Source organism: Benincasa hispida, chromosome 1, assembly GCF_009727055.1.
Source record: "Benincasa hispida cultivar B227 chromosome 1, ASM972705v1, whole genome shotgun sequence".
Classification (NCBI taxonomy): Eukaryota; Viridiplantae; Streptophyta; class Magnoliopsida; order Cucurbitales; family Cucurbitaceae; genus Benincasa; species Benincasa hispida.
In genome coordinates, this window is record NC_052349.1 from 30,394,921 (window position 1) to 30,421,308 (window position 26,388).

Here is a 26,388-nt window from a genome sequence, read left to right on the forward strand (position 1 = left end):
GAGCAACGTGAATTTTTCTCTCTTTGAACTCATGCCATACACCCAAGAAAGCTCGAACAGCCTTCAACAAAAGGGTATCTGTACCCAAAACCGAATCAAAGATGGAAGATAGAACGAGCATGAATCGAATCGAGATCAAGGAGGGAGAGCAAGAATCGAGGGAGTATAGAGGAAACAAACTAAGAAGGAAGGAGAGCAACATGAATTGAAAAACGAGATCTAGAAGCACGATCGAGGATTGAGGAGTCACCTCATCACATAGTGTATTTTGGTAGTTTTGGTAATTTCACCCAATGATGACGTAAGCAAAAGACAGAAATTCTTTGATTATCAAAAGTTGCATCAAAACTCATTTGGACCCCTCAAAAGAAGTCATCTGTACAATAATCTCTGAATTCCCTTACCCCTATTGTACTAAAAATCAGTTTCTTTTTTTTACTTCATCATATATACTATTCATTTATTATTTTTTTTAAAAAAAAATTGCTTAATACAATGAGATAAAATACAACCAATTCGAAGATAACTCAACCAATTTAGTTATATACTCTTGATCGAGAAGCTAGAAGTTCGAATCCTTTCAATCTACAGAACTCAATAAAATAAATAAAAAAAAAAAAGTAATAAACATAATATCAAAGCAATCATTAGACATTTAACTGTAAAATGTGTTATAAGCAATGTCATATCTAAACTTCATAAACTTGTGCATCATGAGTGACATGACTTTTTGCCGTCCACTAAATTGTCCAAGCACAGTTTGTCACGTGACAAATTCTCCGTTTTTATTCTTCTTTTATATATATATATATATTTCTTTTTACTAAGTAGTTTGAGTGGGCAACAAAAAACGGGTGCCATTTGAAATACAGTAAAATATTACACTTTTTTGAGAACTTTCATAGCCAAATTTATGTTGTAATGTGTCTTTTGGTGAAGAGAAAAAGAATATTGTAGCACCTCCATGTTAACACTACAAAGTGATGGACATTTGACCAATGTATGATGTATAAATTTTCTTATTGTTTTGAAAAATTAGTGAAATTATAATCTAGGTTTCCAACACAGAGTTGTATCTTGTATCTAACAATAAATTTGATATTTTAAACATTTAAATACATTTTTATTAAAAAAAAATATATATATACTTTTAGAGATTTCACAAACTTAGAGAATACTTTAGCTGAAATTACGCTTGAAAATATAAAACCATAATGACCAACACAACATATTTCTATCACCTATAAATAAAAAAGAACATATCGGGTTAGGGATTTCCTTCCCTTCCTCTATTAAAATTTCGATAGAATATATTAAGTTAGTAACTCATGTTTTTTTTAGTAAGAATTGAGAAATGAAAAATTGAACTTCGATCTCAAAGAAATGAGTACATGTCAATTACTACTTAGATAGATAGAGAAAAAAAAAAAACAGAAAAGAATGAAACCAAACAATGCACATGTATTCATGAAGACTAAAAGCAAAAAGTAAAGGGTGACAAGAGGCAGAGACGGAGAAAAGGAAGGGAAGAGAAAATGAAAGAAAGAGAAGGAGAAAGAAAAGGACCACCCTTCAATATTGGTTAAAATGTCTATTTTTCACGTATGCAACCAAAACCCCTCATCCAATTATCTTTAAAATTATCTCTCTTTTTTATGAGATATTTTCTTTGCCATTAGAAAAACAATGTTCCTATAATAAATAAAGAATCAGTAGGATGAGCTTAGAAAGGAGCTCACTTGATTGTTTTTTTGTTCAGTTCAACTAATAAGATGAATTCCAAAAGTGGTAAATATTATGTTATTTGTTAAGTCCAAAATGATAATTTAAGAAGACAAATGTTACAAATGAGATTTCTTTGATATCTATGAGATTGTTGCTTTAATTTTCAAAATCACTTGAGGAAATAGAATTGATTTCTAAGAAAGAGAGAAGAAAGTGAATGGGAAACAAGAAAATAATTAGGCTAGTGCTTGTGGCTATAAATTATTGAGGAAAACACAAAAAGTTGGTCTTGGCCACCATTGAATGTGGTTAATGCATGTTTAAGTTGTCAAGATGGTGGGTTGGTGGGGCTGTTTAAATTGAATAATAAAACACCATTCAAGGACCAAAATGTAAAATAATTGAATATTTAAGTGTGTATATATATATATAATTAGTAAATTGAAGTCACACTACTAATTCTTTTAAATAGATTTCGCAATCAAAGACCAACTTAATAGATTAACAAGAATTTTAAGTTATTCAGACAAATTACCTAGTACCTCCAAGCCATTTAGTCGACATATCGACATTTCCACATTTCCATGGATTCAATATCAACATAAGATAAGAAATGAATCAACATTTTCATTATTTCATTAGCAAAATCAGTAAAAACATAAAAGAAGAAACAACAAAATATCACTAATATGAATATAGTATAAATAGTAAGTATTTTAACTTATTTATAAAGTGTAAAATCTCACTCTACATATGTGTGCATATATATGTATGTACGTATGTATGTAGCTGTTTTTATAAATTTTTTAGAAATATTTATGAACATTGACATATATTCATAGACATTTCCGTCGACTTCTAACATTTTGTTGAAATCTTGGTATCTCCAAACATAACCTAAAAGATTCAAAGCCTTCTCACCAAAACAAAGTAGATTCTTTCTAAAGAGCGGTACATTTGTTTTTCACGTTTACACTATTAGCTTAGCAGTTGGCCCAACCATTACTATAATGGGGGACTTTCTGTCAAAATACAAAAAAGCATCCAACTTTTTTGTAATCACAGGTCAAAACAATGAATTCCCATCCCCTTACTCCTCCCCCAACCTCGCAGAAGTTTCATATAGTCCAAAAGATTTAAAAGACACAATCAGATTTCCCGCAGAACAAGCTCACAAAAGGTTAAAGCATTGGAGCCTACATCATTGTCAGAGAGGGAAGGTTGGGGGGGGGGCATTATAGTAAAATGGAAGTGTGTAACATGGGCCATATGCAGAGTCTGTCTCTTATACACATCTAGATGTGTATAAGAGACAGGTGTAACATGGGCCATATGCAGAGTGGAGCAGACATGCGATGACTTTAAGCCAATAATTAAAAAACAGTTTAATCAACTTGGAAGAGAGGTTTAGCAGTTGAAGAAGCCAAATCCCCCACATGGGTAGGTGGAGGGAGACCATCGAGGTAGGCGGAAAAGTTTTCCACATGGTGTCATGATGTAAGGTTTGTGTCATAATATACAAATATTTTATAAATTCTTCAGTCATAACAGAGCACACAAAGCATGATATCTCTGGATTTCACTTTCAGAACCTAACTGGCAAGTGGCCATTAAAATATAGCCAGGAGCTCTGATCTGAGTTCTTTTCCTGTTCATTTTTATGGGCTTGCAGCCCAGCAGTTAACTCAAACATATCATTTTATCAATGTGTTAGTATCCGATAATATGAGATTTTATCTCAAAATCAATTGACAAGGAGAGAACTAGCTCATCTATCTTACAAAGAGTGTGAGGTCCCTTGATTTTTTTGATGTGGAATTCTCAATCGTCTGATCTGACTATTATGTAAGAAACCATAAATGAATGCTAGATAACAAGATATTTGGGAAAGGAAAGCCAGGCTTTCTAACAAGGTTGTTTATTTGTACCTTTACTTTTCTCCTTTTCTTTCTTTTTGATGGTTGGTTGAGTCTTTGGTTTTGAATATTAAGAATGTATATAAAAGAACTAACATACTCTAGCCTATCAACTTGAGCTTTTTGAATTTAGTATTTAGTGCTAGTTTAACATGGAATAATGTAGAAAATATCATGTAAAGGATCAAACCAAATCAAATAGATAGAAAAAGTGGATGTTGTTGCTAACCTGGACAATTGATTCACTTTTGCTGATTTTGGATATGAGGTTTAATGGGCTTCAACAGATAGTAAGATGAAGCTTATTGCATGATGATTGGGCTTCCTACTTCCATTCTAAACTTTCTGACTTTGTTTTACCTGGAAAATACTTCCCATTGAGATATAAAGATAGAGAGACGTACCTAAGTTAATATGGCGAAAAGAATGTTGTTATATTTAGAAAATTAGCAAAAGCATTGAACTGGCTTTTTGGATTATACATTTATGTGGACAGACTCAACTTTGACCAAAAAACAAAAACAAAAAATAAAAATAAAACAAATCTCCAACTGGTCTTGTGCTCACTAAAATGTAAAAACAACAAAGACAAGACGATTTCAGATCTTGAAGACACTGAATCATCATCGCAAGTTTCATCGTCTATAGTTCTGTGTCACAAAATCGGATCATCAATTCAGAGACCATCCTCCGGGCAAAAGGAATATAGCTCAAACTATACCTGGAACATGATAAACCAAGAAAGTCATGGCCTAATCTAGTTTAGATGCAAGAAGAGTTTCGCAAGATATGATTGAACACATTTCATCGAGTGGAAAAGCCTCTTCATCCTCTAGTTTTAAATGAAACTTGAATTGAATAGAGGAATGCCAACGATAGAGGTAAACATACCATATTAGTGCACATATCTCGCTTATCATAGCAATCACTGTCAAGATCTTATTGTGTATCTGAAAAATGAAATATGAATAGCAAGGAAACTCATTTAGAAGACTAAATATGAGGCATTATCTGTTTGCAGAAGTCTATCCTAGGTTGATATGACATTCTGATACATTACATGATTAATTTGTCAAAGAAAAACAATGCTAAAACTGTATTTGGGAACCTTGTGGAACAGATGCAGAGGGACCTAATAGGAAATGCCATTAGTATTGTGTTCCACAGATTATGTGAAGATTGTTTATTGAATATCTTAATGCATCAGTAATTTAAGTCTGCTTCCACTTATAGTACCATATAGTCAGAATCGTAACTTACCCAGAGAGCACATATAAGACCTAGAACAACACATCCCAGGTAAATGGCTGTCGCATATATACGAACAGAATCAAACATCATTCTTATTTGTTGCCCAGGTCCAAAGAGGAAGGCTGTGCTGCCAAAAAGATGCAATTTAGAATATTAATTCCTCAAGGAAAAGGAACAATACAGTGAAAATACATTAAAAGTTTTCCCCCACGATTATCTTCCTTTTGTTTATAAACAAATGAACTTCTTGAAGGAAATGTATGAGATAGAAGATTACAAAAAGTATTCGATGCAAGCCAGTATGCAGTGAAAGTGAACAAAAGTGATCCTCAAAATAATACTTCTTAACTGCTGACATATGTAGAATGTAACAACAACGACTGCTTTCTAATTTAATTGGTTGTACCTTCCGACTGCCAAAACATTGCCAAATGTAAAAAGTACAGCAAATTTGAGTGGCTTAGCAAAAACAAGCAATGACTGCAAGAAGAAGAAAATGTAGCAAACAGATCAAATTTCTCACTTAACGCAGTTTCAGATTACGAGCAAAATAGAAGTCAATGGAGCCGATATGTTGATCTAGAATCATAGAAATCCAAATGGAACTTCAGATAAAAGAAAAAAAATATATCACCGATGAAGAAAAAAATAAGCAATGAACAAAATCATCAATCAATACCGAAGGGTGAAAGAGTAAAACACTAGTATACGAAAATTAGTCTGCAAAATGTGTATGTGTGTGTGTATATGTATATATATGTATATGTGTGCATATATATTATTAGAAATTCGGATGTATTCATCACAAAAAACACGGCCTAGGAACATAAAGGAAAGGAGGTGCCCTCACAATTGACAACTGTACCATCCCAGCCTCCGAATTTTGGAGGATTTCAGCTATGCTATAAAAAAAAAACCTTGTGTTTAAGGCTCCATATCGATGATGTAATTTGTACTAAATTACAAAATCCATCAAAAGCAAGTGACTTATATTTGAAGATCCTTCTGCTTCATTCTTTCCAAAGCTTCCACACATGCGCACGGGCGACACATCTCCAAAAAAATTCTCACCCTTCCTTTCAGGCTCTACCTATTCAAGGCTTCAATAAGCCAATCTTCCATCTTCTCGGGTAGACAAGAGCATAAACCAAAAGCCTTAAGAAGCTATTCCCATCCCCTCAAAGAAAAAGAGCATCTGAGGAAAAGATGCTCAATGTTTTCTTCTCATTTTAGGCACAAAAAACAAACTGAAGGTGCATGCTGTGGTTCCTAAGCTTTCTTGAGCATTCAAGATTTTGTGGCTAAGACTCCAGAGGAAGACTTTTATCTTCTTTGGAACATCAAACTCAGCATAATCATAGGGCCTTAAGTTTTTTGACTAGTTTTGGTTAATTTAATAAAGGCAGAGCGAGAAGAAAACACTCTAGACTTTTTGAGGGACCAAAAAGCTTTGTCAACTCCACCCCCCAATCTACTACTGTCAATTGCCTGCGATATATTATGTTTTTGACAATTAACTATAACTCTTGAATAGTCCCATTGTTTACTGATTATGATAATTCAATAATGAAGAAAATTTTAGTTTGTGAAACCTGAATTCACTAGTACCCCGCAAGATTGCTTTTACTGCATTAATCCATATGGTTTTATCTTTCTTGTCAAGTCTGCAGCTCGATAACAATTGGATAATATCCTCTGTCTTTGACTGACTCCCAAGTGCACTGCATTTTATTAAGTGGAGCTTTGCAACATAGCTTACAGTTAATAATAGATAAAGAATAGGTGGTCTTGTTTCTTTTCTTCTTTGCAAAAAAGGACGAACTAACTTGGTTTTAAAACCAAATTTTCTCCTTTGAAACCCTCCCATCAACTGAATTTTCACCCTCATGACATAATGTCCACACAAAGAAGTTGACTTCTTTTTGGCTTCTTTCCCTCCAGATTGGTGCAGACAACTCCTTGCTCAATTGCCCAATGCCCATTTCTGGTTCAGTTAAGCTCTTAGTGGTTGTCATGTTCCAATTCCAAGGATATCCTCCCAAGCTTCACCTATGGTCATTTTCTACCTGGTGAAGCTACAAACAACCTTCAAAATATTGCCAACAGTGATTACTCCCCTGCCTAGCAGTCTCTCTAGAATAAGATTTTCCTTCGATTTGCCACCTCAATACTAGTGAATGCCTCCATAAATCATCTCAGTTTTGTAATATTGGAAGACGAACTTTGAAAGCAGTAGCACCTAACCCTCCTTACTGGTAAAACAACCTCTTACTCTCCCATAAATACCGGATAGAATCTCATTCCACATTCCATCAGAGTCAGTAAAAAGTCGCAATATCCATTTGATAATTAAGGTGCATTTTTCTTCCTTATATCCCCAATCAAGATTCCTCCATTTTCAATTGGTAGAAACAGTCTCCCAATTGACCAAGCGACTTAATTTTTCTTTGGGACCCCCTTTATAGTTCTTAGAATGAATTCCTTAGCTTTCTATCCAAATTCGATACCACATTCCTTCTTTGTTGTGTTTGTCAATTTATACTTGAAGCCTCAAGGGCCAACCAGTGGATAGTTAGAGAATGTAAATCTAAATTAAATCCCAAAATAATCAATGGATACAGAGAAAACCCAAATTACCAGTCATACCCAGAGCATAACTTGAGACCCAAATCCAGAATAATCATCAAAGTTCCCCATAAACACGAGATGCATAAAACATAAAAGAAAGTGAAATTGTGTTAAATGTAGAAGTGGCTTAAAAATGTTCATACCAAAATCATGCAAACCACGCCCCCCGTCAAGCAGCCTCCAAAAGCGTACAGTCTCTGTTCAGAAAATAAGAAGAAGAAACAAAAGTAGAGGAAAAACCCATAAAAATTTCTATCAGGGGAGCTTTGTGATCGTTGTTTGAAGTACCTGTACAGGAGTTAGAGAGCATAGATCTTCTGAATCTTCATCCAATAAACTCTGACCATGCTCTTCGTCGTCGACGAATACGCCTCGGCTGAGCTTCCACATTTTGAAAGAGATTCAGAATTGGGAGTGAGCTCACGTGGTCTTGTTTCGACTTGTGGAATCGTGATTGATCGTCTCGTCGATAAACTAAACCCAGACAAATCACCCTATAAAAGCAACTTTATATTACAAATGGCAATTTCATTGTTTTTTTAGTCTAAAGATGGAATGGAATTTAATTACCGCTCAACCAAACTAATTTGTAGAAGTGTTCAAAAAATCCGGTAATCCGATCAACTGAGACTATCCAACCCAAATGTAAGAGTTGGATTGGGTTAAAAATGTTAAAAAAAATATCGAATTTGGGTCGGGTCTCGGGTTATCCCATTTCAAGGTCGGATCGACCCAACCCGACCCGACCCGAATATATATATATATAATGAAATAAAAGTTAAAAGGGTCGCAATAATTGTTCCCTCGTACCGCCTATTGCACGCCATCTAGAGGAGTTTTTTTCTTTTATATATATATATAATGGAAAAAAAAAAAAAAAAAACATAATTGTTCCCTCCGTGCACTTGAAGAAGTAACGAAGTTCAACTTCAAACCCTCGCCGCGCCATCTATATTTCGGAAATATTATCTCCCTTATATTTCCCTCGTCGCATCGCCTACGGTTGCTCCCTCGCCAGTCGACCGCCGCTTCCTACATCCACAAAAATCAAATCCTTCAATAGAGAAGGATTAAGAAAGTACTGAAAAAAAAAGTCAAAATTAAAAAAATATATATATATATAAAAACAAAAACAAAAAAAAAAAAACCCGCTGACCCACCCAACCCGGCCCAACGGGTTGGTTGGGTTGACCCTCAAAAAATGAACTGATAGGGTTCATTATTAGCCAACCCGAATTTATTCAAAAGAACTTGATGAGAGAAATATAAAAGATGTTCTCAATTAGAAACTATGACTCTAAGACCAATAAATCTTAAGGGAAAAAAAAAAAAAAAAAAAAAAAAAAGCGGAGTCTAATATTTCTTAGGGAGATTTGGCTTTGAATGCGAAGACTCTAGTATTTCTTTTATCCTATATCTACATGATGTTAACCAAAATGATTAATTTAGTAGCTTTAGAGGGATAAACTTACGTTTTTATAGTACATATGATGAACTTTAAGTAATGAGTGAGTATCATTACCAAAAAAAAGAGTTTTTTTTTTTTTTTTTTTTTTTTTTTTTTTTTTTTTTTTTTATACGAATGACCCTTTCACATGTACGAATATGTTTCTTGACATGTCCCCCACAAAAGTATGATATCTAATATTTTGCTTTACATCATATGGGAATTTCAACCTTCAAAAGGGTCATCGCGATCGGGCTGAACTTCTCAGCACAACAGTGGATGATTCCTAACCTGATGGCATGGCCCAACGCAATGACCCCACTTTTGAATGGTTGTTCCCACCAACCGTCACTCGCAATAGGGAGACCAAACACAACTCGATGTCGTAATAAGACCTTGTCCCGATTTTAAAAGTAGACTGCAATTTTTAAATGTGCACACTGTTCAAAAGTTCGACGAGCGACTCCATGTACCTTCCATTTGCAATAGGGATGCCCCACCCAACCTGATGCCACATGCAAAGCCCTTTTCAAAACGAAAGCGAGTTTAAAAATTTGAACCTTGTCCATACCTTCGTTAATTGGCTCCACGCACCTTCCAATCGCAATAGGGATGCCCCACCCAGCCCGATGCCACCTGCAAAGCACTGTCCCAATTTCAAAATGAAAGCATGATGTTAAAAATTGAACTCAATGTTTGGAAAGTCTGATTTAACGGAGGATCCCACTGTGGGTATGTTTATTGCCTCTATCCCCGTTGGTCACTATTTTGATTATAAGATAAAGGTTGGTTGCACATTGATTTTCATGTCTCGACTATCCACACCTAGTGCACTTTTGGGTTGGGCGGTGTTCTCCGGTGGATGAAATTTTGTTGATACGTGGTCTATCGACACATATTGCTATCTTTGGTGGTAGGATAACATATTCTACGTACCCTGGTGGTTTCTTCCATTTAGAGACATGTCATATCAGGAACATTGGTTCTGCATAGGGTAGAGATTCCACACTATACACTTTATTGTAAAAAGTATGCAACGACTATCACATGTGAGCATCGAATTTCTACATAGTCGAACTTTTTGCATGTACATTGACGAGTGTGTATATCGACGATTCTGTCCAAGTGACCATCTTTCATGATGAACGTATGACAACTAATCGGGCTTATGTGGTACAATCTACCCTTTTCAAACTTCTCAGCTACTCGTGTGTTCCACATAGTCAGAATATAAAGACCTATAGGCAAACCACTGGTTTTTGTGTTTGAAGAATGAGCTTCTCTCTAACAAATTCAATGAATGGTATAATTGGCGGTTGTAACACTCAAGCTCTCACAGGATTCCTTAGGTCGAGAGAAGAACTCATGACACTCGAGCTCTCACAGGATTCCTTAGGTTGAGAGAATAATTCATAACTGAAGTCTTGAAAGGAAAAAGTTTGGCTAAGTACCTAAACTATGCATTGGAGGAAGAAAAATTCCTAAGTGTTGGAGGCATAGTAGATTGGAGTAAAAAATTTGGCTAAGTATCAAAACTATGCTATGAGAATGAGAGTTGGATTCATAGCATAAGAAAGAATGAAGAATCTTGGCTAAGTTCAAATCATAGTATAGTTGAGGAAGTAGGTCATTGCATAGACAAAAAGTCATAACATAGTTGACAAAGTCATAGCATAGCAAAGTTGGGCGCATAGTAGGTGCATCCTAAAGAAGACTTTGGACAATTTTAGATGCATAAGGGATGTTGGAATCTATGCTATAAGGAAGAAGAAACTATGCTATGAGCATGGTGAGCTATGCTACAAGCATAAGAGATTATGTAGTGAACCACAAGCTGTGCACACCAAAGTGAGAATTAGGGCTGGACATATAGTGTAAGGTTGGTGAACATATAGGGTATTCAAGGGGGAGAATTTGGCTAAATGTTAGACAATATAGGATACTATAAGTGGAGGAAACCCTAAAGATTGGAATGTTGGGTGCATAGATGGTGAAGTGGGTGCATACATGGCCACGTGGATGCATACTTTGAGGTGAAGAGAGGCAAAGAGGACACATGGCTATGCCTTGAGCTCAAAAGAGAAAGCTATGCTTTGAGAAGAAGATTAAAGCCAAGGAAAAATGAAATGAGGAAAAGTTGGACGCATAGAGCAAGATAGAAGTATGAGACAACTCCTTGGGAAAGAGTTACACCAATGAAACCTAATTACGCTAGTTGGACGCATACCAAAGGAGGAAAGCATAAGTTGAACACATACCTCGTTGAAGTTAGCATACAATTAGTAGAAGCAAATAGAATCATTAAGCATTTTAATCCATCAATTTTAGCAATAAAAACAACATGTTCATACGATAAAAAAAAAAAAAGGGTTTCAGCAACATACCTTTCAAAAACTGTGAAACCCAAACCCTACTTTCCCTATTTAAATATGTTTATTGTTGAGATTAGTAAAATGAAGGATTTAATATTTGAGTTAATATGGAATTGTAGGGAAATGGGTAAAGGATAAAGAAATGAAGAAGGAAAATGCTCAAGTATTGGAAACTTGGTTCTCGGGTGTTTTTAAGTTAGCCTAGCAAGAAGAAAAATTTGGCTAAGTGTTGGCCATAAAAATGGTGGGCGAGCATCGAGTAAAAGCCATGCATGAGCAAGAAAAAGATCGTGCATTGAGTATACATGAGCGAGGGATTGTGCATAGAGTATTCATGAGTGAGGAAAGGATCGTGCATCGAGTATGCATGAGTGAGGAAGAGATTGAACATCGAGTTTAGACCATGCGTGAGCGAAGAAGGGGTCGTGCATCGAGTATGTGTGAATGAGGAAGGAATCAAGCATCAAGTTTGCCATCGAGTTTACCATCGAGTAAATGCCATTGTGCATCGAGTAAATGTCATCGTGCATCGAGTAAAATGCCATCGAGCATCGAACATCGAGTTTTGCATGAGCGATCAACTTTAAGCACCGTTTGAGAAGGCCAGTTGGGTCAGTTTAGTGGAGTCAAGACACTAAGTGGTTGTTGTGGCAACCTATTAAGGATGAATGGTTGGCAAGAGTACAAAAGAGGAAAGCTAATTTCAAAAAATTGTTTTGAATAAACCACTCGAGCATTTTTGAAGAGATTCCAAAGTCATATGAAATATAAAAAAGTCTAGTTAATGGTGGAGGGCCGCCGGAAGAAGAAACCATCAGGAACTTGCTGAAAATTTGAAGAAAGTATAAGGTCAAACTCTTGGGTAAACCAGGGTCAGATCTAGATTCTTGAAGATATCGGCCAAACTACGAAGAATTCTGAGCTAAAATTTTGAGGTAAGCATCTTAAGAAATTTTTTAGCAAGTTTATAGAAGGAAGTTTCTTGAGAAAAGCTCTAGAAAATAAGTTATTAAATAGTAAGTTGAATATAGAATTTTATGAACAAACATGCAGCTGCTTGAGTTGAACAAGGTAGCAGCTCAAGGTTGAACGCATGCATGCAGGCTGAAGCAAGCTTTAGTGTTCGTTGGGGCCGTGTGTTGGGCAGTGTAGGTGACCATAAGTGTCATGGATGCTAAAGGAAAGACCTAGGCGTTAGAGTGCAACAAATAGACACCTAAGACAAGGAAGGCCGAAGGAAGGGCAAACGTTGATACTAGTGGGGCTGCCTAACCAAGCCTGATTTCTAAAGTTATTCTAAGTGTTCAACACCTAGGAGGGTTGGCATTGGAAGGTAAGATCATTATGTGAGGAAGATTATGAGTTTAAAGTATGAAAGTTAGTCTCAAGAGGGAAACCATAGCTAGTAGCTAAAATATGTTGTTATGTTCTCAGGGTTGACATCAATAGGAGAAGCTTATCAACCCTAAAGGTTGTGAATGACTTTAAATGCTTTAAATGTTTTGTAAAGGCTTTATGAATGATTTAGCAAATCCATGTTTACTGAAAGCTTTTCATGTTAACTAGTTTTCAATAAGTTTTCCTAAGTGATGCATATCTTTAATTTTATAAGCATGTGATGATGCATGAAGCTACTAAGTATGTTTAAGTTATGCACTTTAGAGTATACGCCAATAAGAGATGCCTTAAGAGAGCTAAGTCATAGTAAAGGTGAGAATATTCCTTAGAAAGTATGAGTAGCTTAGTGCTGAAGGATTAAGATGTGAAGGTACTGGAGCTAAGTCCTAGATATGAGTTTTGATGGTAGGATCTAGTCTACGTGCACGTAGGATAAGTAAGACTAGGTGAAAGATGATGGATAGAGGCGACACACCTTAACCTAGGAAGGCATAAGAAAGACTAGGTGAGGTGATGGACAAAGGTGACACACTTTAACCTAGGTTAGCATGAGGTAAAGTGATGGACAAAGATGACACACCTTAACCTGGGATAGCTTAAGAAAGACTAAGTGAGGTGATGGACAAAGGTGACACACCTTAACATGGGTTAGCATAAGGTAAGGTGATGGACAAAAGTGACACACCTTAACCTGGGATAACATGAGAAAGACTAGGTGAAAGGTAGTGGACAAAGGCGACACGCCTTAATCTATAAGAGTATGGAGAATTGGACAAGAGGATTCCTACTTTCAGCTAAATAGTAAAGCAGGTTAGCATAAGGTAAGGTGATGGATAACGGTGACACACCTTAACCTGGGATAGCATGAGAAATACTAGGTGAAAGGTAGTGGACAAAGGCAACATACCTTAATCTAGAATAGTATGGAGAATTGGACAAGAGGATTCCTACTCTCATTCAAATAAATGTGAACATGACATGATGAATCATGATTTCACATAACATAGTCCTTTCGAACAATTTTTTCTAATTGAAAATTCTAGCAATTAGAATAATGGGTAAATTGAAAAAGGGATTCATGATTTACCTGCTTTTGGACATAAGGACGACTGAGAAGACTGGAGAGAAGAAGAAGAAGTTTAAGAGAATGACGAGTCCACAACAGTTGAAATTAGTGAAGACGTTGAATTGAATGTTGAACGCTTTTAATTTAATCATCACACTTGTATTTCTAAAATCAAGCTAGTGCTTTTGTAAAATTCGTTAGGTTGGGCTTGGGTTACCTAACCCGAGTTTATGATGAGAGAAAAAAGTGTGAAAAAAGTGCCATCAGACTGGGCCATAGAATCACGTCAAAGCTAAGCCACCTTCAGGCTAGAAGATTCAACCCTGTTGTGATGTAATTTGGAACCGATTTGTAATTTTTTAATTTATATTCATCGTGATATGGGTTAAGGCTATATGGAAAACATTGGGTTGGGTTTGTGTTCCCGATCGTGATCTGATGTTGAATGAAAATAAATTTTAAATAGTCAACATGTTTTTGTTCTAAACTTAGGTTAGGGCTTTAGAAAAATCGTCGGGTTGGACAGTATATCTTGATCGCGATATGAATGTTAAGTCTGAAAGTACCCTATGACATAAGCAAAAGGTTATGTATCATAAGTTTAGGGTGTGGGGGGAGGGGCATGTCATGAAACTTAAATATGCTCGAGAATAGATCATCCATACAAAAAACTCTTACAAAAAATCAATCGAGAGGAATTGTCATTAAGGAGAACTTCTAATTCCTCTTTCATTATTTTATTAACAATTTTTTCTTTATCTTTCTCTTTTTTGGCCATTTTTTTATTAATTGAATAATTATTATATCACAAAGTTTAATATCAACCTATTTTATAATTCTATAAACTAAATTGAAGAATATTAAAACATATTGAACTTTTTAAACAATAAAGACAACATAATAAATTTTTCATGAGATATCTATTCCTAAGGTGTCTTTGTGGGTCGAATGGATTTTTTTTTTTTTTTTTTTTTCTAAATAGAGGAGTTGTCTTTAGAGCATCAAGAACCTTGTATGGATAACTCGACTTTTCAAAGTCGATCATAGTATCTCCCACTTCTTTTGTTATGAAAATGGATGCTTCCTGTCGTAATGAGCTTTATCGTGTGGGGTTTGATACAACGATTGGGATGAAATTTGGTTCTTGTTGGTAGCGATATACAGATTTAAGGAATACTGTTGTCGCCATTATGTGCATAGGCTTTAGCAATATTCGATGGTCTCTGCTTGGCAGATCGACTAGACATTCATTCATCGATAGTCTAGTCAAATTGCTTATCTCTTATTCAAATGTTGAATAATGGGTTAGAAATTTATACCGAAATGTTTACCTGGTGAACGAACATTATGGCTTTCCGGGCTAATTTTCAGGATTTTTTTTTTTTTTTTTTTTTTTTTTTTTTTTTTTACTATATTCCACGTGAGGGGAAATTTAGGGGAGTGCAAAAGTTGGACAAAATCGGTGAACCGAACCAGGCCAAGTAGTTCGATCTGGTTTATTGTTAAAAAATGAAATTGATGATTCACTATTGTACGAAATCGGATGACTCGGTTTGGATCTCGATTCACCAAGTGAAAAATCGTGAATACCTGAACCGAACCAATAGATTTATTTATATACTTTTAATCAAATTATTTAGTATTATTGAATACTTATGCATAACCCAAGGCCCCAAGCCCATTGCCCATTTCTTATAATATGCCAACCTAATTTATTTTCAAAATAAAAAATAGAAAATTCGAATTTGAAAAAAAAAAAACTAAAACGATCTCACAACCCATTCTACCTCTACGATCTTCCTATTCCATTTTTCACAGTTCACGTTCCAAACCATTTTCAACCTTCAGCCTCCGCCGACCGCACTCCACTCGACACTCACAGACCTCCACGCTGCTGCACGTGGCTTCCGTCACCCACAAATCTCCACGCTGCCGCAGACCACCACACCTTTGCCGACCGTAGTTCTTCAGTCAACGACTCTCACTGATTCTCCACTCTCTATAAAACCATTTTTTTTTCTCTTCAGCCCATGAACACATAATTGATTTTTTTCTCTCATTTATGTGTAGTATAGAAGGCAACAAAAAAGGGCAAAATGATACTAAACCGAATCGAACCAGGTTGGTTTGGTTCGAAACTTAAAATCGAGATAATCGAGTTTTCGTCGGTTTCTCTATAGTGTAAATCGAGTACTTTGGTCTGATCCTTGGTTTTGCCCAAAATTGAACCCAATCGAACTGTGCATACCCTTAAGGGTTGGCTCGGACAGGGTCCTTTAAAGACATAGGTTTGTGGTTAGAGATGTCCACGGGGCGGGGCGGGGCCGGGGATGCCATTCCCCATCCTTATCCCCGTTCCCCTTTCATTCCCCATGCACTTGAAATTTCCCACGAGGATTCCCCGAAATTTTTCACGTTACTTTTTTTTTTGGTAAAAAGCCAATTAATTTAAATAACTAATGTGAGCAAATTTTAATTAAATAATTAATTTTATCACTAAATTGTTTATTATGGTTAGTTTTGAATGACAATTTGAATTTAAAAATAAATTATTTAAGTTTTGGCCTAAAAAAGCAAATTAATTTTTTTAAATAAAAAAAAATAAATATAAATCAAATTATTCACATATATAATCTAAATTTAAATATTCAATTTAAACATATTCATTATCTTTCCCAATAAATAATCAATTGAAATTTAAATGTATATTTATATAATATAATAAATAACATAACATTAAATAACTATACTAAATAAATTATGTAAAAGCTAATAAAGGCGGGGACGGGAAACGAGACGGGCTCGAGGCCGGGGGCGGGAACGGGGAATGTATTCCTCGTCTCCATCCTCGTTTAGCTCACACGAAATTTTTCCCCATCCCTCCCCCATTCCCGCTTAATTGGGGAATCCCCGCGAGGCCCGTTCCCGTGAGGAAATTGGACATCTCTATATGTGGTTTAGGATTGGCAACGGGGCCGGGCCGGGAGGACTCCCCATTCCCGTCCCTGCCAATTGAAGACGGGGACGGGAACTCCCAGTAGGGATCCATCCCCCTTATATATATATATTAAAAAAATAAAAAAAATAAAGAAATTTAATCGGGAGCGGGGTCAGGGATACCCCTGTCAATTAGGATCCTCGATTTGACCCTCATCCCCGATCAAACTGGGGATTCAGGGCGGGGACCCACGAAGATTTTTGCCAACTCTATTGTGGTTGTCTAACTTTTCTAAATGGACTATTGATACTTTTAATTAATGTCATTCTAGTTCGTTGAATTGAAGGTTAGTAAATTGGAACTACCATGTTCAAAATTAATTTTTGAAACTAAAGAAATGAAATAAAGTGACAATAATAATTGATATGAGCTTCTTGTTTAGAGATCAAATTTTCGATTCTCTATCTCTGGCAAGTGTTATATTAAAAAAACTAGCCATAATTCAAATCTAATTATTTAACACCGACTTCAACACGAGTGTTTTAAGTAAAAAAACAAAACACTGTTTTTAGGAAATTAAAAGTCATAACTAATAAGGAAGGTTATCATTTATTATTATTATTTAAAATAAGGTTTATTATTTTCGTGCGAAATGTTAATTGAGATGTCAAAAGGAAGAGCGAGCCCCAAATTGAAAAACGAAATCTGGAGGGCCTTTCTTCAGAGGCAGCTTCTATACAACAAGCTCTGTGCGAAGCTGAAGCTGAAGCTGATACCGAGGGAGTGAGGCTGGTGAGTTAACCATGTCGTCTACGCTGCTAGAGGTGACCCGTGCCTCACACGAGGAGGTGGAGCGACTCGAGCGGCTTATTGTGAAGGAGCTCCAAAATGAACCTACTTCCGCCAAGGACCGTTTGCTACAGAGCCACCGAGTCCGCAATATGATCGATACCATCATGTCCACCACCGATAAACTCGTACTTTCCTCATTCTATACTCCGTAATTTCTCTCTTTGGACCTATTGGAGCGTGGAAGTTCTAGGTTTTAGCCCTCATTTGGTGGAACTTTGTGTTTTCCCAGTATATAGGGCGTGTGCATTTGAATTTACAGATTTTCTATTGGCAACCAAGTTGTTGAATTTGGTTTCGCGGCATTTAGAAAGAGAGAGAATTTCTTCAAGTAGTAAACGTTACTGTGATTGTGAAAGTATTTATAAATTTTCATTTAGCTTTTAAATAATTAACTATCTCTTCACTACTAGTGAAGTTTGGATATAAAGTGTGGTGGAGTGGTAACAGTACAAATTAAAATTTGCTTCAATTAGGAAGCTTGGTGATGGAAGATTGGGCGATTTTCTTTGAGTTGGGAAAAATGACTTTTACAAAATTCCTTATGTTAATAAATTTTCTGATTAGCTAGACGGGTTATTTCATTTGAATTTCGCCGGTCCCCTTATTTATTGTTGCTCCATGGTATGCTTTTCTTTGATCTGGACTGAACTCTTCTCTACCCTTTCCTCGCCATTATTGATTTTTTGTGCAGGTTGAGATTTATGAAGATAAGGATAACGCCAGAAAAGATGAGATTGCGGCACTTGGCGGGCAAACAACTTCAGGAACCAACGTTTTTAGTGCATTTTATGATAGACTGAAAGAGGTCATTAGCAATATCTCATTACACTGTTGTCTATCCATTTTAGAATTAATGTACGTCTTCCACTTGAGAGTTGATGAGTGAATGTAGAAGCGAATATGAAAAAAAGAGGTGGAGTTCAATTACAGCATTCTGTTATTTATTCATCTTAATAAGTGACAAATTTCATACATAAAATGAAACGTAAGGGAAAAAGTTGGTCATCACTAGGGAAGTTACAAAAAACTATTTCTACTAGAGCAAAAAGTGGAGGTTTATTAGAATAATTACAAAATAGGCTGTAATTTTTACACCAAGTAGTTATATCTAAACAAATTTCTTTGCCTATGAAAACCACCCTACTATTTTTTTCAAGCCATATAGAACAAAAATATTCTAACAAAAGTGGGCCACAAAAGTTTGACTTCCTTCTTAAATGGGTGCCCATCCAAAATGAGAGCAGGGATGCCTTTGAGGCCGTTTGGAGTGGAGTCGCTCAATTGAAGTTACTGAAGATAATTTTCTACAAGTTATTGGCATAAGGGAATTTCTTCAAATTATTAAGCATAAGGGCTAGTGAAGAGAAGATGGCATTGAGAAATTACTATTACATGGCATTTAGATTTTTGGCTTGCTTTCAGGCCGTTGGGAGGCCAACTTCTTGATGTGTCATGTAGAAGAAGTTTCTGTCAATCTCTTCTATGAGGTTTAATACCAACTTTGGCATTTTGGGGAGAGAAATGTGGTAAGTGGGAGGTTCAAAAGAATGGCTCGAATGAGAGCAAGTCTACTGCCAACCTTTCTTGGAGTGGGATGTTGTTTTCCCTTTCTGTGAGGTTTGTATGGAATTGCTTCTTTCAGGAGTTTGATGTTGTGCTAGCTCGCCATAGGGATGTTTGTTCAATGTTTGGGAGTTCCTCCTCCATCCGCTTTTCAAAGAGAAAGGCGTCTTTTGTGGTTTGTGGGGGAGTGTGTGCGCCCTTTTGTAGAATTTTTTGGGGGGAGAGGAACAAGAGAGTGTTTAGAGGTGTGGGTAGGGACCTTAGTGAGGTTTAATCCTTGTTGAGGTTTCATGTTTCTCTTTGGGCTTCGATTTTGAAGACTTTTTGTAATTATTCCTTAGGTAATATTTTACTTAGTTGGAAACCCTTTCTTTAGGGTTTTTTTGCGGGCTTGGCTTTTTGTATGCCATGTATTCTTTCATTTTTCTCTCGATGAAAGAAATTGTTTATTAAAAAAAAGCTTGCATGTATGAAGTTTCAAAAGGAGGCTTTGAGGGTTGTCACAGATAAGTAAGTCAAGGTGGGAAGAGGGCCACTTCTACAATACTGTTAATATAGTTTACGATTGATCTAAGGCTAATTTTGGGCAATTTATGTTGAGGAGCTTGGTTTTGGGTAGGTCAGAGTTTGGACCCAGGGCTTGGAGCCTAGCCTACTAAGGCAATCAGTAGTTAATAACAAAAGACAGAAGGAGAATCTCGTCCTGTACATTTAGAAACCAAGATTTTCTTCTTTGGTTGCATGGCTAATGATAGAGAATTTTGTTTTTGAGATGCAAGTAAAATTCTATGCCGACTCCTTACCAAAGCCTTTTACTTTCATAATCGGCTGTAGGAAGTTTCTATTAACTTTGTTGAAAGCTTTTTCTGTGTTTATCTTGAAGACAAGAGTCACAAGACCCTATTTCTTTGTTTGTTTCTTTTTAATTTTTTTTTTTTACTCTCTTTTAACTATTCATTAACAAGCTAATTGGTTCTTGTCTCCTTAGAACTCAAGGACACAATTGTACAAACTATAGAACAGATCTTGTTCAATTAAGGTCGTTTATTAACAAGCTAATTAGCTTCAGGCTTGCCTTTCCTACCTCATACTACAAAATTGTTTCTTGTTAAAATGAAAAACAAACCAGGCTTAAATGTTTGTTGATCTTGATGTGATCATACCATCACTAACATCTTGGATCACCACTTCGCTGTGAAGTGTGAATGAGTGAAGCTAGGTCTTGTTGGTACGACCAACTGGAAAGTTCATTGATGTTCCTATTCTTGCTTCAATTGCAGAGACATGTTTATTAGAAACTTCCTAAATACAGTCCTCGAGTAAATAAGAAAAATACAATTTTTTGTTCACAAGTAATCTGAATTATTATTATTTCAAAGTTATCTGTTGCATTGTAACAAGTTCAATTATTATGTGTGCAGATTCGTGAATACCATAGAAGGCATCCAGCTGCACGTGTTGTTGATGTTAACGAGGATGATGGCCTACTGAAAGAGGAACCACAAATTGAGTTCAGTGGAGAGGTCTCCCTAGTTCTTATATCTTGACTGTAGTTTTTTTGTGGTGAACCCTGTAGCTTTTCATTGCCTCATTGCTTATCCATATATGGAAACTTCTCATGCTCCACATCTGATCGTGAAATCAATTCTCATGCTTGTATGTTCATATTTTTACGCTGTTGTGATTGGATTTTGAGTATGAGACACAGAATTCTTATCAAATTGGGTATTTTCTATTGCTAGTGTTAGGCAGCACCAGTTTTTATATTAATGCATTATACAAATTTGCCACATCTGGATAAAGGAACTAACCCTCAAGAATTTATTTGGTCATAATAACTAAGAGTTGTTTTTTTGGATGTCATTAGGCCTTATTCTTGCCCTTTCTTGTAAGGTAGTTTCTGGCTAGGCTCGTCTTTTTGGGCTGCCATTTGTGTGTGCCAGACTTTTGTTGGTCTGTGTTTTTGTTTGGCCTTTTTTCTTGGCTCTCTTGTATTCTTTCAAATTGCCCGAGGCCTATGCTTTTTTGAATCCAATAGTAGATATTATGCCAGTAATAACAAGCCACTGTAAGCTTTCTTTAAGATTTTTAATAGTGTCCGAGATAATTCATGAAAGCTTGGGTTTCTTGATTAGGAAAATGCTTTTTGGTATTAAAAAAATTCAGAATTTATTGCTTAGCCTAGCCTTAAACCCCCTTTTATATTTTCTGTAAGAATAAATTCCAGTCTTGATTGAGCAATGCTTGTACGTGGGCTTGTGTTGACCAGTGGGGGAAATTTTGAGAGAGCTCCCTTTTGGTGGGTTAGGTAGAAGATTGTTGGTTTAAATCTTGGTTTGGTTCCTAAATTTTGATGCTTATTGTATTTTTATTCTTTTACTTTTAAATGTTTTTCTCAGGCCCTTCCTTGAACTTCAAGTAAAAATCTTCTTTGTTCCTTTTGCGCTAAATTTTCATAGTTCATTTACTAGAAATTTTATATGCATTATGTGGAATTCTCTTCTAAAGTACACATATAAGTTCGGTATCAAATTTGAAAAGTAGGTGCTGTATGATTTGCATTAAATATTAACACAAAAATTTGAGAACAAGAAGTAAAATGAGCAGTTACAAAGTTTGAGGACCAAAACAATATAAATGTGAACTTTCAGGGATCATAGTAGGATTTTCAACATTTCTCGTTACATGCATGGAATGAAATTGGAAATTCCAACTCTCTATATGTATGATGTTTGTCACTCTGTGTGTATACATACTTCCCATTTCGGTTATTGACTTGTTTATTTTCCTCTGTTTTTTATCCAAAAAAAAGTTATCGACTTGTTTATGTTTTAGGAAGCATTTGGACGGTATCTTGACTTGCATGAACTGTACAACCAATATATTAATTCGAAATTTGGAGAGGCCATTGAGTACTCTTCATACCTGGATGTTTTTTCACAACCCCAGAAAATCTCTCGGAAATTAAAGATTTCAAGGTAAACAGATCAATTTTCTTCCTTAAATATTATCATACTGTTGATTTATTTTAAATTTAATAAATGGTGTCGTATTTTGAATTCTTCTAATATTTACTTTATATACAGACAATACAGGGAATACTTGGAGAATCTTCTTGCTTATCTCATTTATTTTTTCCAGCGTACAGAGCCCTTGCAAGATCTTGATCGGATATTCTCTAAGGTTACTTTGTGATTCTTCTCTCCTTATGTTAACATTCAAATTTCAATCATGTTTTATGCTTCCTCACTTCTTGAAACTAGATCTTTATAGTAGGCTGGTTTCGTTATGGTTTTTTTGCACGTGGCAATTTTAATCATTTGAAGGCATGCTGTTTGCAAATTAGCTACTGTATGCATGTTTGTATAGGACTTTAGGCTTGCATCATTCTATTCGTGATTTTGATTATGTGAGGGTGTTTTGATAGGTTGAGTCTGAATTTGATGAGCGATGGACTATTGGTACAATTGAAGGATGGGAGAACACTGGTCAAGAAAATGGCCACGATTCCGCCCAGCATAGTCTTATTGATCTTGACTATTATAGCACAGTGGAAGAGCTGGTAGAACTAGGTCCTGAAAGGTTAAAGGAGGTAAGAAGCGATTTTTTATGCCATATTAGCATAAGTTCTAATTATGGCATTGCCTCTTTCTTTTTCTTTGTTCTTACTTGACTGTTAAATCACCTTGTGGCAGGGGTTGGCGGCATTGGGACTGAAGACTGGTGGTACAGTTCAGCAGCGTGCAGAGAGGCTTTTCCTCACTAAGGTAGTAATTTACTTCCTTTTTGTCCAATATAGGATGTCAGGTGTTAGTGAACCTACAATAATTCGAGCATGCTGTAGCCTGATACAGTTTATGTGCAGATCACTTCCTCCTTTACAGATATATTTTCTCGTGTGAATGCACGCCCTCATGTATCTCTCTACGCGTATATAACTCTCTCTCTCTTTCTCTCTCTCCCCCCTTGTGTGTACATGTTTCTATTGAGTAATTGACTTTTTATGTCCCTTATTGTGCTCAGTACAATTGCTTGTCCTACTTTTGCTTTGTACATATTTTTCAATAAAACTTTGTTTCTTCCCCCTCTTCTTATAGTGTGGTCGTCTATATGCTTGGATTTTCTCATATATTTCTGCTGATCTAGTGTTTGGTTCCAGAACTAAACCCATCCCACTTTATGCTAGTCATGTTATGTATGATGAGACTGTTTACCTCATTATCCTCAACCAGTGTAGGTAGAAGACACGCTTTCTGACTTCTATGATGTCGCATAATCTTGCACCACCAAATTTTTTCGAGGAATTTTATTTGATTAATTTTACAGTTCATTTGACACCCCTATCCTTTGCAGCATACACCTCTTCAATTGTTGGACAAAAAACATTTCGCGAAACTGTCTCGGCAACCTATTCAGAATGGGGCAGCTGCGGCTTCACAAAACAATGAAAATTTGAAACAAGTTGCCCTGATGGAGGCAAAAATTGAAAAATTGTGCGATCTTCTGGATGAGGTTAGCTTTCGAGAACGATCAAAATGTCCCTTTGATTGCCTGAACCTTCATAATTTATATTCTGAAAAAGAATAATTTTGGGACTTCTTAATTTATTTTGTTTGTGGCCATTTTCAGACAATTGCCCGAACCAAGGACAACATTGTTAAGAAGCAGGCCTTAACATATGAGGAAATTGAAGCAGAACGTGAGGAGGTGAGGGACAGTATTACAAAAAAAATGCTTCTACTAATTAATATAACTTTTGGTATACATTATTTCTGACATGGACGATATGGTTACCGTGTTTACCTTATCCACAAAAGCATTCCCTGCCTAATGGTTGGAAAAGTGTTTAGAAAGTTGTGAATTTGATGTTGTGATCTAATGTTTATATCAGAAACTTATTTAAAAGTTCACACGTGCATCCAAACATGGCTTACGGTAGACTGATTTAACCTTAAATACCAGTTCACCAAACTTTCTTCTTGTGAATGACCTGCGTGCATTTGAGACGATGGTTTACTATGCGGGTTCAAGATCTTTTGCCTCTATGCAAGTGTGTTGATGCCCAGCTGGCAAGGAAATTGAGATTTTTAGAAACCGTGTATCAGTTGCTATAATTTTTTTAATATTTATAGCCTTTTGATATGGCAATTCTGGCAGGAGGAGACACAAGCTGAGTCTGAAAGTGATGATGAAGAGCAACAAATCTATAATCCACTCAAGCTCCCAATGGGTTGGGATGGGAAACCCATACCTTACTGGCTCTACAAGCTCCATGGCCTTGGTCAGGTAAATCATTCCCTCGGCAACCAAAGTCCTGTAGCATGGGAAAGAAAATATATCATATATCACGGGTTGTTCTAGTGGTCAAAAAGGACCATGGGTTTAATAAAAGCTATCTAAGATTTAATATTCTACAAGTTTTCTTAGCACCAAAATGTTGTAGTTGTAGTAAGATAGATTGTCTTGTGAGATTAATTAAGGTATGCACAAGCTGGCTTGGACACTCATAAATATCAAAAAGAGGGAAAAGAAAAAAGAAGCATATTGGCTGTTTGTCATTTTTCACTTCTCCAAAAATGAATTCGTTTTCAAAAAGCATGCTTTTCTTTTCACAACATTAACAGAACTAGATTCTTATGTGGAATTGACCATATTTGCTGATATTTTGTTTGTCTTTTCAAGCCTATATGCTAAAGTTTGTGCGACAGTGAAACATAATATACATTTGACTTCCATGAAATTCCTCTTGCCTAATGGCTAATCTCAAGCAATTACATTTCGGAAGCCATGGTTGCACATTTGTTTTCATAAACCGCAGCATGTTGTTGGTTTTGTTTTCAACTTATTGAAGTTCTCATGGAAAGATTTGCTTGAGAATGTGATAATTTTGTGGAACAGGAATTTAAATGTGAGATATGTGGGAACTATAGCTACTGGGGTCGTAGAGCATTTGAGCGACATTTCAAGGAGTGGCGTCATCAGCATGGAATGCGTTGCCTTGGTATTCCAAATACAAAGAACTTTAATGAAATCACATCAATTGAAGTAAGTCTTTGCTACTACTTTGATCTCCCCATTCCATGAGCGTATTTATTGTTTTTGTATAAGAAACTATGCTTTTCATTGATAGATTAAATTGTACTGAAGAGGAAACACAGCCAAGGAGGCTGCTTACAAATATGTGCTCCAAGATGTCGCTAAGGAAAGAACTTAAGTGTAAAGATTAGAAACTAGAAAGGGTGCATCAAGATGATCCGACATTTCGACTACGTTTTCAATAAATAGATTTTACCCTTTCATTTTATTTATCAACATATGTCAAAAGGTTCTAGTCCATGGTCCGCCTAATACTTCATGCCTGCATGATTGGAAATTTAATTAAATTCTTTAGTGAGAATATAATGGGCCCGTTATTCACTCCTTTGATCTTTCAGGAGGCAAAAGACTTGTGGAAAAGAATACAAGAACGACAAGGAGTTAACAAGTGGCGACCAGATCTGGAAGAAGAATATGAAGATAAGGAGGGTAACATTTACAATAAGAAGACATATACAGATCTGCAACGCCAGGGATTGATATAAGAATCCCATTGATCATGGACGTCTTTCTCTAGTAAGTTCCATCTGAATTTCTGTCTACTGAGATATGGAAGAATGATAAGATTTTATCCTCCTTTCTTTCTGTGATAGTAAATGAGTTTTTCTAAATCTCTCAGGTTCCAATTATGGTTAGTCTTTGAAGTTTTGGAGGAAGCATTTAATCAAGTTGAATGAATAGGAGATCAAGAAAAGCTCAAGCAAATGTAATGGTTTTTTACAAGCTAAAATTTTGAGAAATCGTGTTCTATTCCGAGGTAGAAATGAACTGATATCATGGTTGTGCTATTTGAAATATAAGAAGTTCGCCATTGTTCTGCTGTCAACATCCTCAACGCAGTTGCTAATTCGTGCTGTTCTGACCTATGGCTTTATGACACTTCAAATTCGAGGATGTTTGATTTTAATTGACACTTCAAGAAAGAATTTTATGGGTAGTCGGGTCATACCTTTTCGACAAATTATATAATGAGCCGTCATATCTAAATATAAATGTGAGATACTTCTTTTAACACACATCTAACAATGAGAGAACTGTTCACTCGATTTCATTGAATTGTTTTTTATTTGGACATGGTTTCTGACATTTATCTAACAAGCGTGAACCAAAACATTGATGATCTAAAGAAAAATTTA

The 26,388-nt window shown here is 35.9% G+C and overlaps 2 protein-coding genes across 2 annotated transcripts; one reads left to right on the top strand and one right to left on the bottom strand.

Annotated features, from left to right (window-relative positions):
* Positions 1-4,054: 4,054 nt before the first annotated feature.
* On the bottom strand, positions 4,055-8,015 carry LOC120072195 (vesicle transport protein SFT2B). The gene is made up of 6 exons (XM_039024605.1): positions 7,809-8,015; positions 7,664-7,717; positions 5,299-5,372; positions 4,902-5,019; positions 4,533-4,591; positions 4,055-4,362 (listed from the first exon to the last, which is right to left on the bottom strand). Exons 1-6 carry the CDS (start codon positions 7,908-7,910, stop codon positions 4,284-4,286), a joined length of 486 nt encoding a protein of 161 aa, XP_038880533.1. The 5' UTR covers positions 7,911-8,015; the 3' UTR covers positions 4,055-4,283.
* A 9,385-nt stretch (positions 8,016-17,400) lies between these two features.
* LOC120067737 (splicing factor SF3a60 homolog) lies at positions 17,401-26,308 on the top strand. Its single transcript, XM_039019303.1, has 13 exons — positions 17,401-17,718; positions 18,285-18,398; positions 20,578-20,679; positions 21,992-22,134; positions 22,243-22,339; positions 22,584-22,748; positions 22,852-22,923; positions 23,510-23,668; positions 23,786-23,863; positions 24,314-24,442; positions 25,055-25,201; positions 25,591-25,768; positions 25,872-26,308. Exons 1-12 carry the CDS (start codon positions 17,545-17,547, stop codon positions 25,735-25,737), a joined length of 1,527 nt encoding a protein of 508 aa, XP_038875231.1. The 5' UTR covers positions 17,401-17,544; the 3' UTR covers positions 25,738-25,768; positions 25,872-26,308.
* The last annotated feature ends 80 nt before the right edge of the window (positions 26,309-26,388 follow it).

Coding starts and splice junctions, on each gene's coding strand:
- LOC120072195 (XM_039024605.1), bottom strand. CDS start 7,910: ATGTGGAAGCTCAGCCGAGGCGTATTCGTCGACGACGAAGAGCATGGT. Junction 4,592..4,901: donor GTCTTATATGTGCTCTCTGG/GTAAGTTACGAT, acceptor TTCATTTTTCAG/ATACACAATAAGATCTTGAC. Junction 4,363..4,532: donor GAGATATGTGCACTAATATG/GTATGTTTACCT, acceptor ATCATGTTCCAG/GTATAGTTTGAGCTATATTC.
- LOC120067737 (XM_039019303.1), top strand. CDS start 17,545: ATGTCGTCTACGCTGCTAGAGGTGACCCGTGCCTCACACGAGGAGGTG. Junction 18,399..20,577: donor TTTATGATAGACTGAAAGAG/GTCATTAGCAAT, acceptor TTATGTGTGCAG/ATTCGTGAATACCATAGAAG. Junction 20,680..21,991: donor AAATTGAGTTCAGTGGAGAG/GTCTCCCTAGTT, acceptor TTTATGTTTTAG/GAAGCATTTGGACGGTATCT.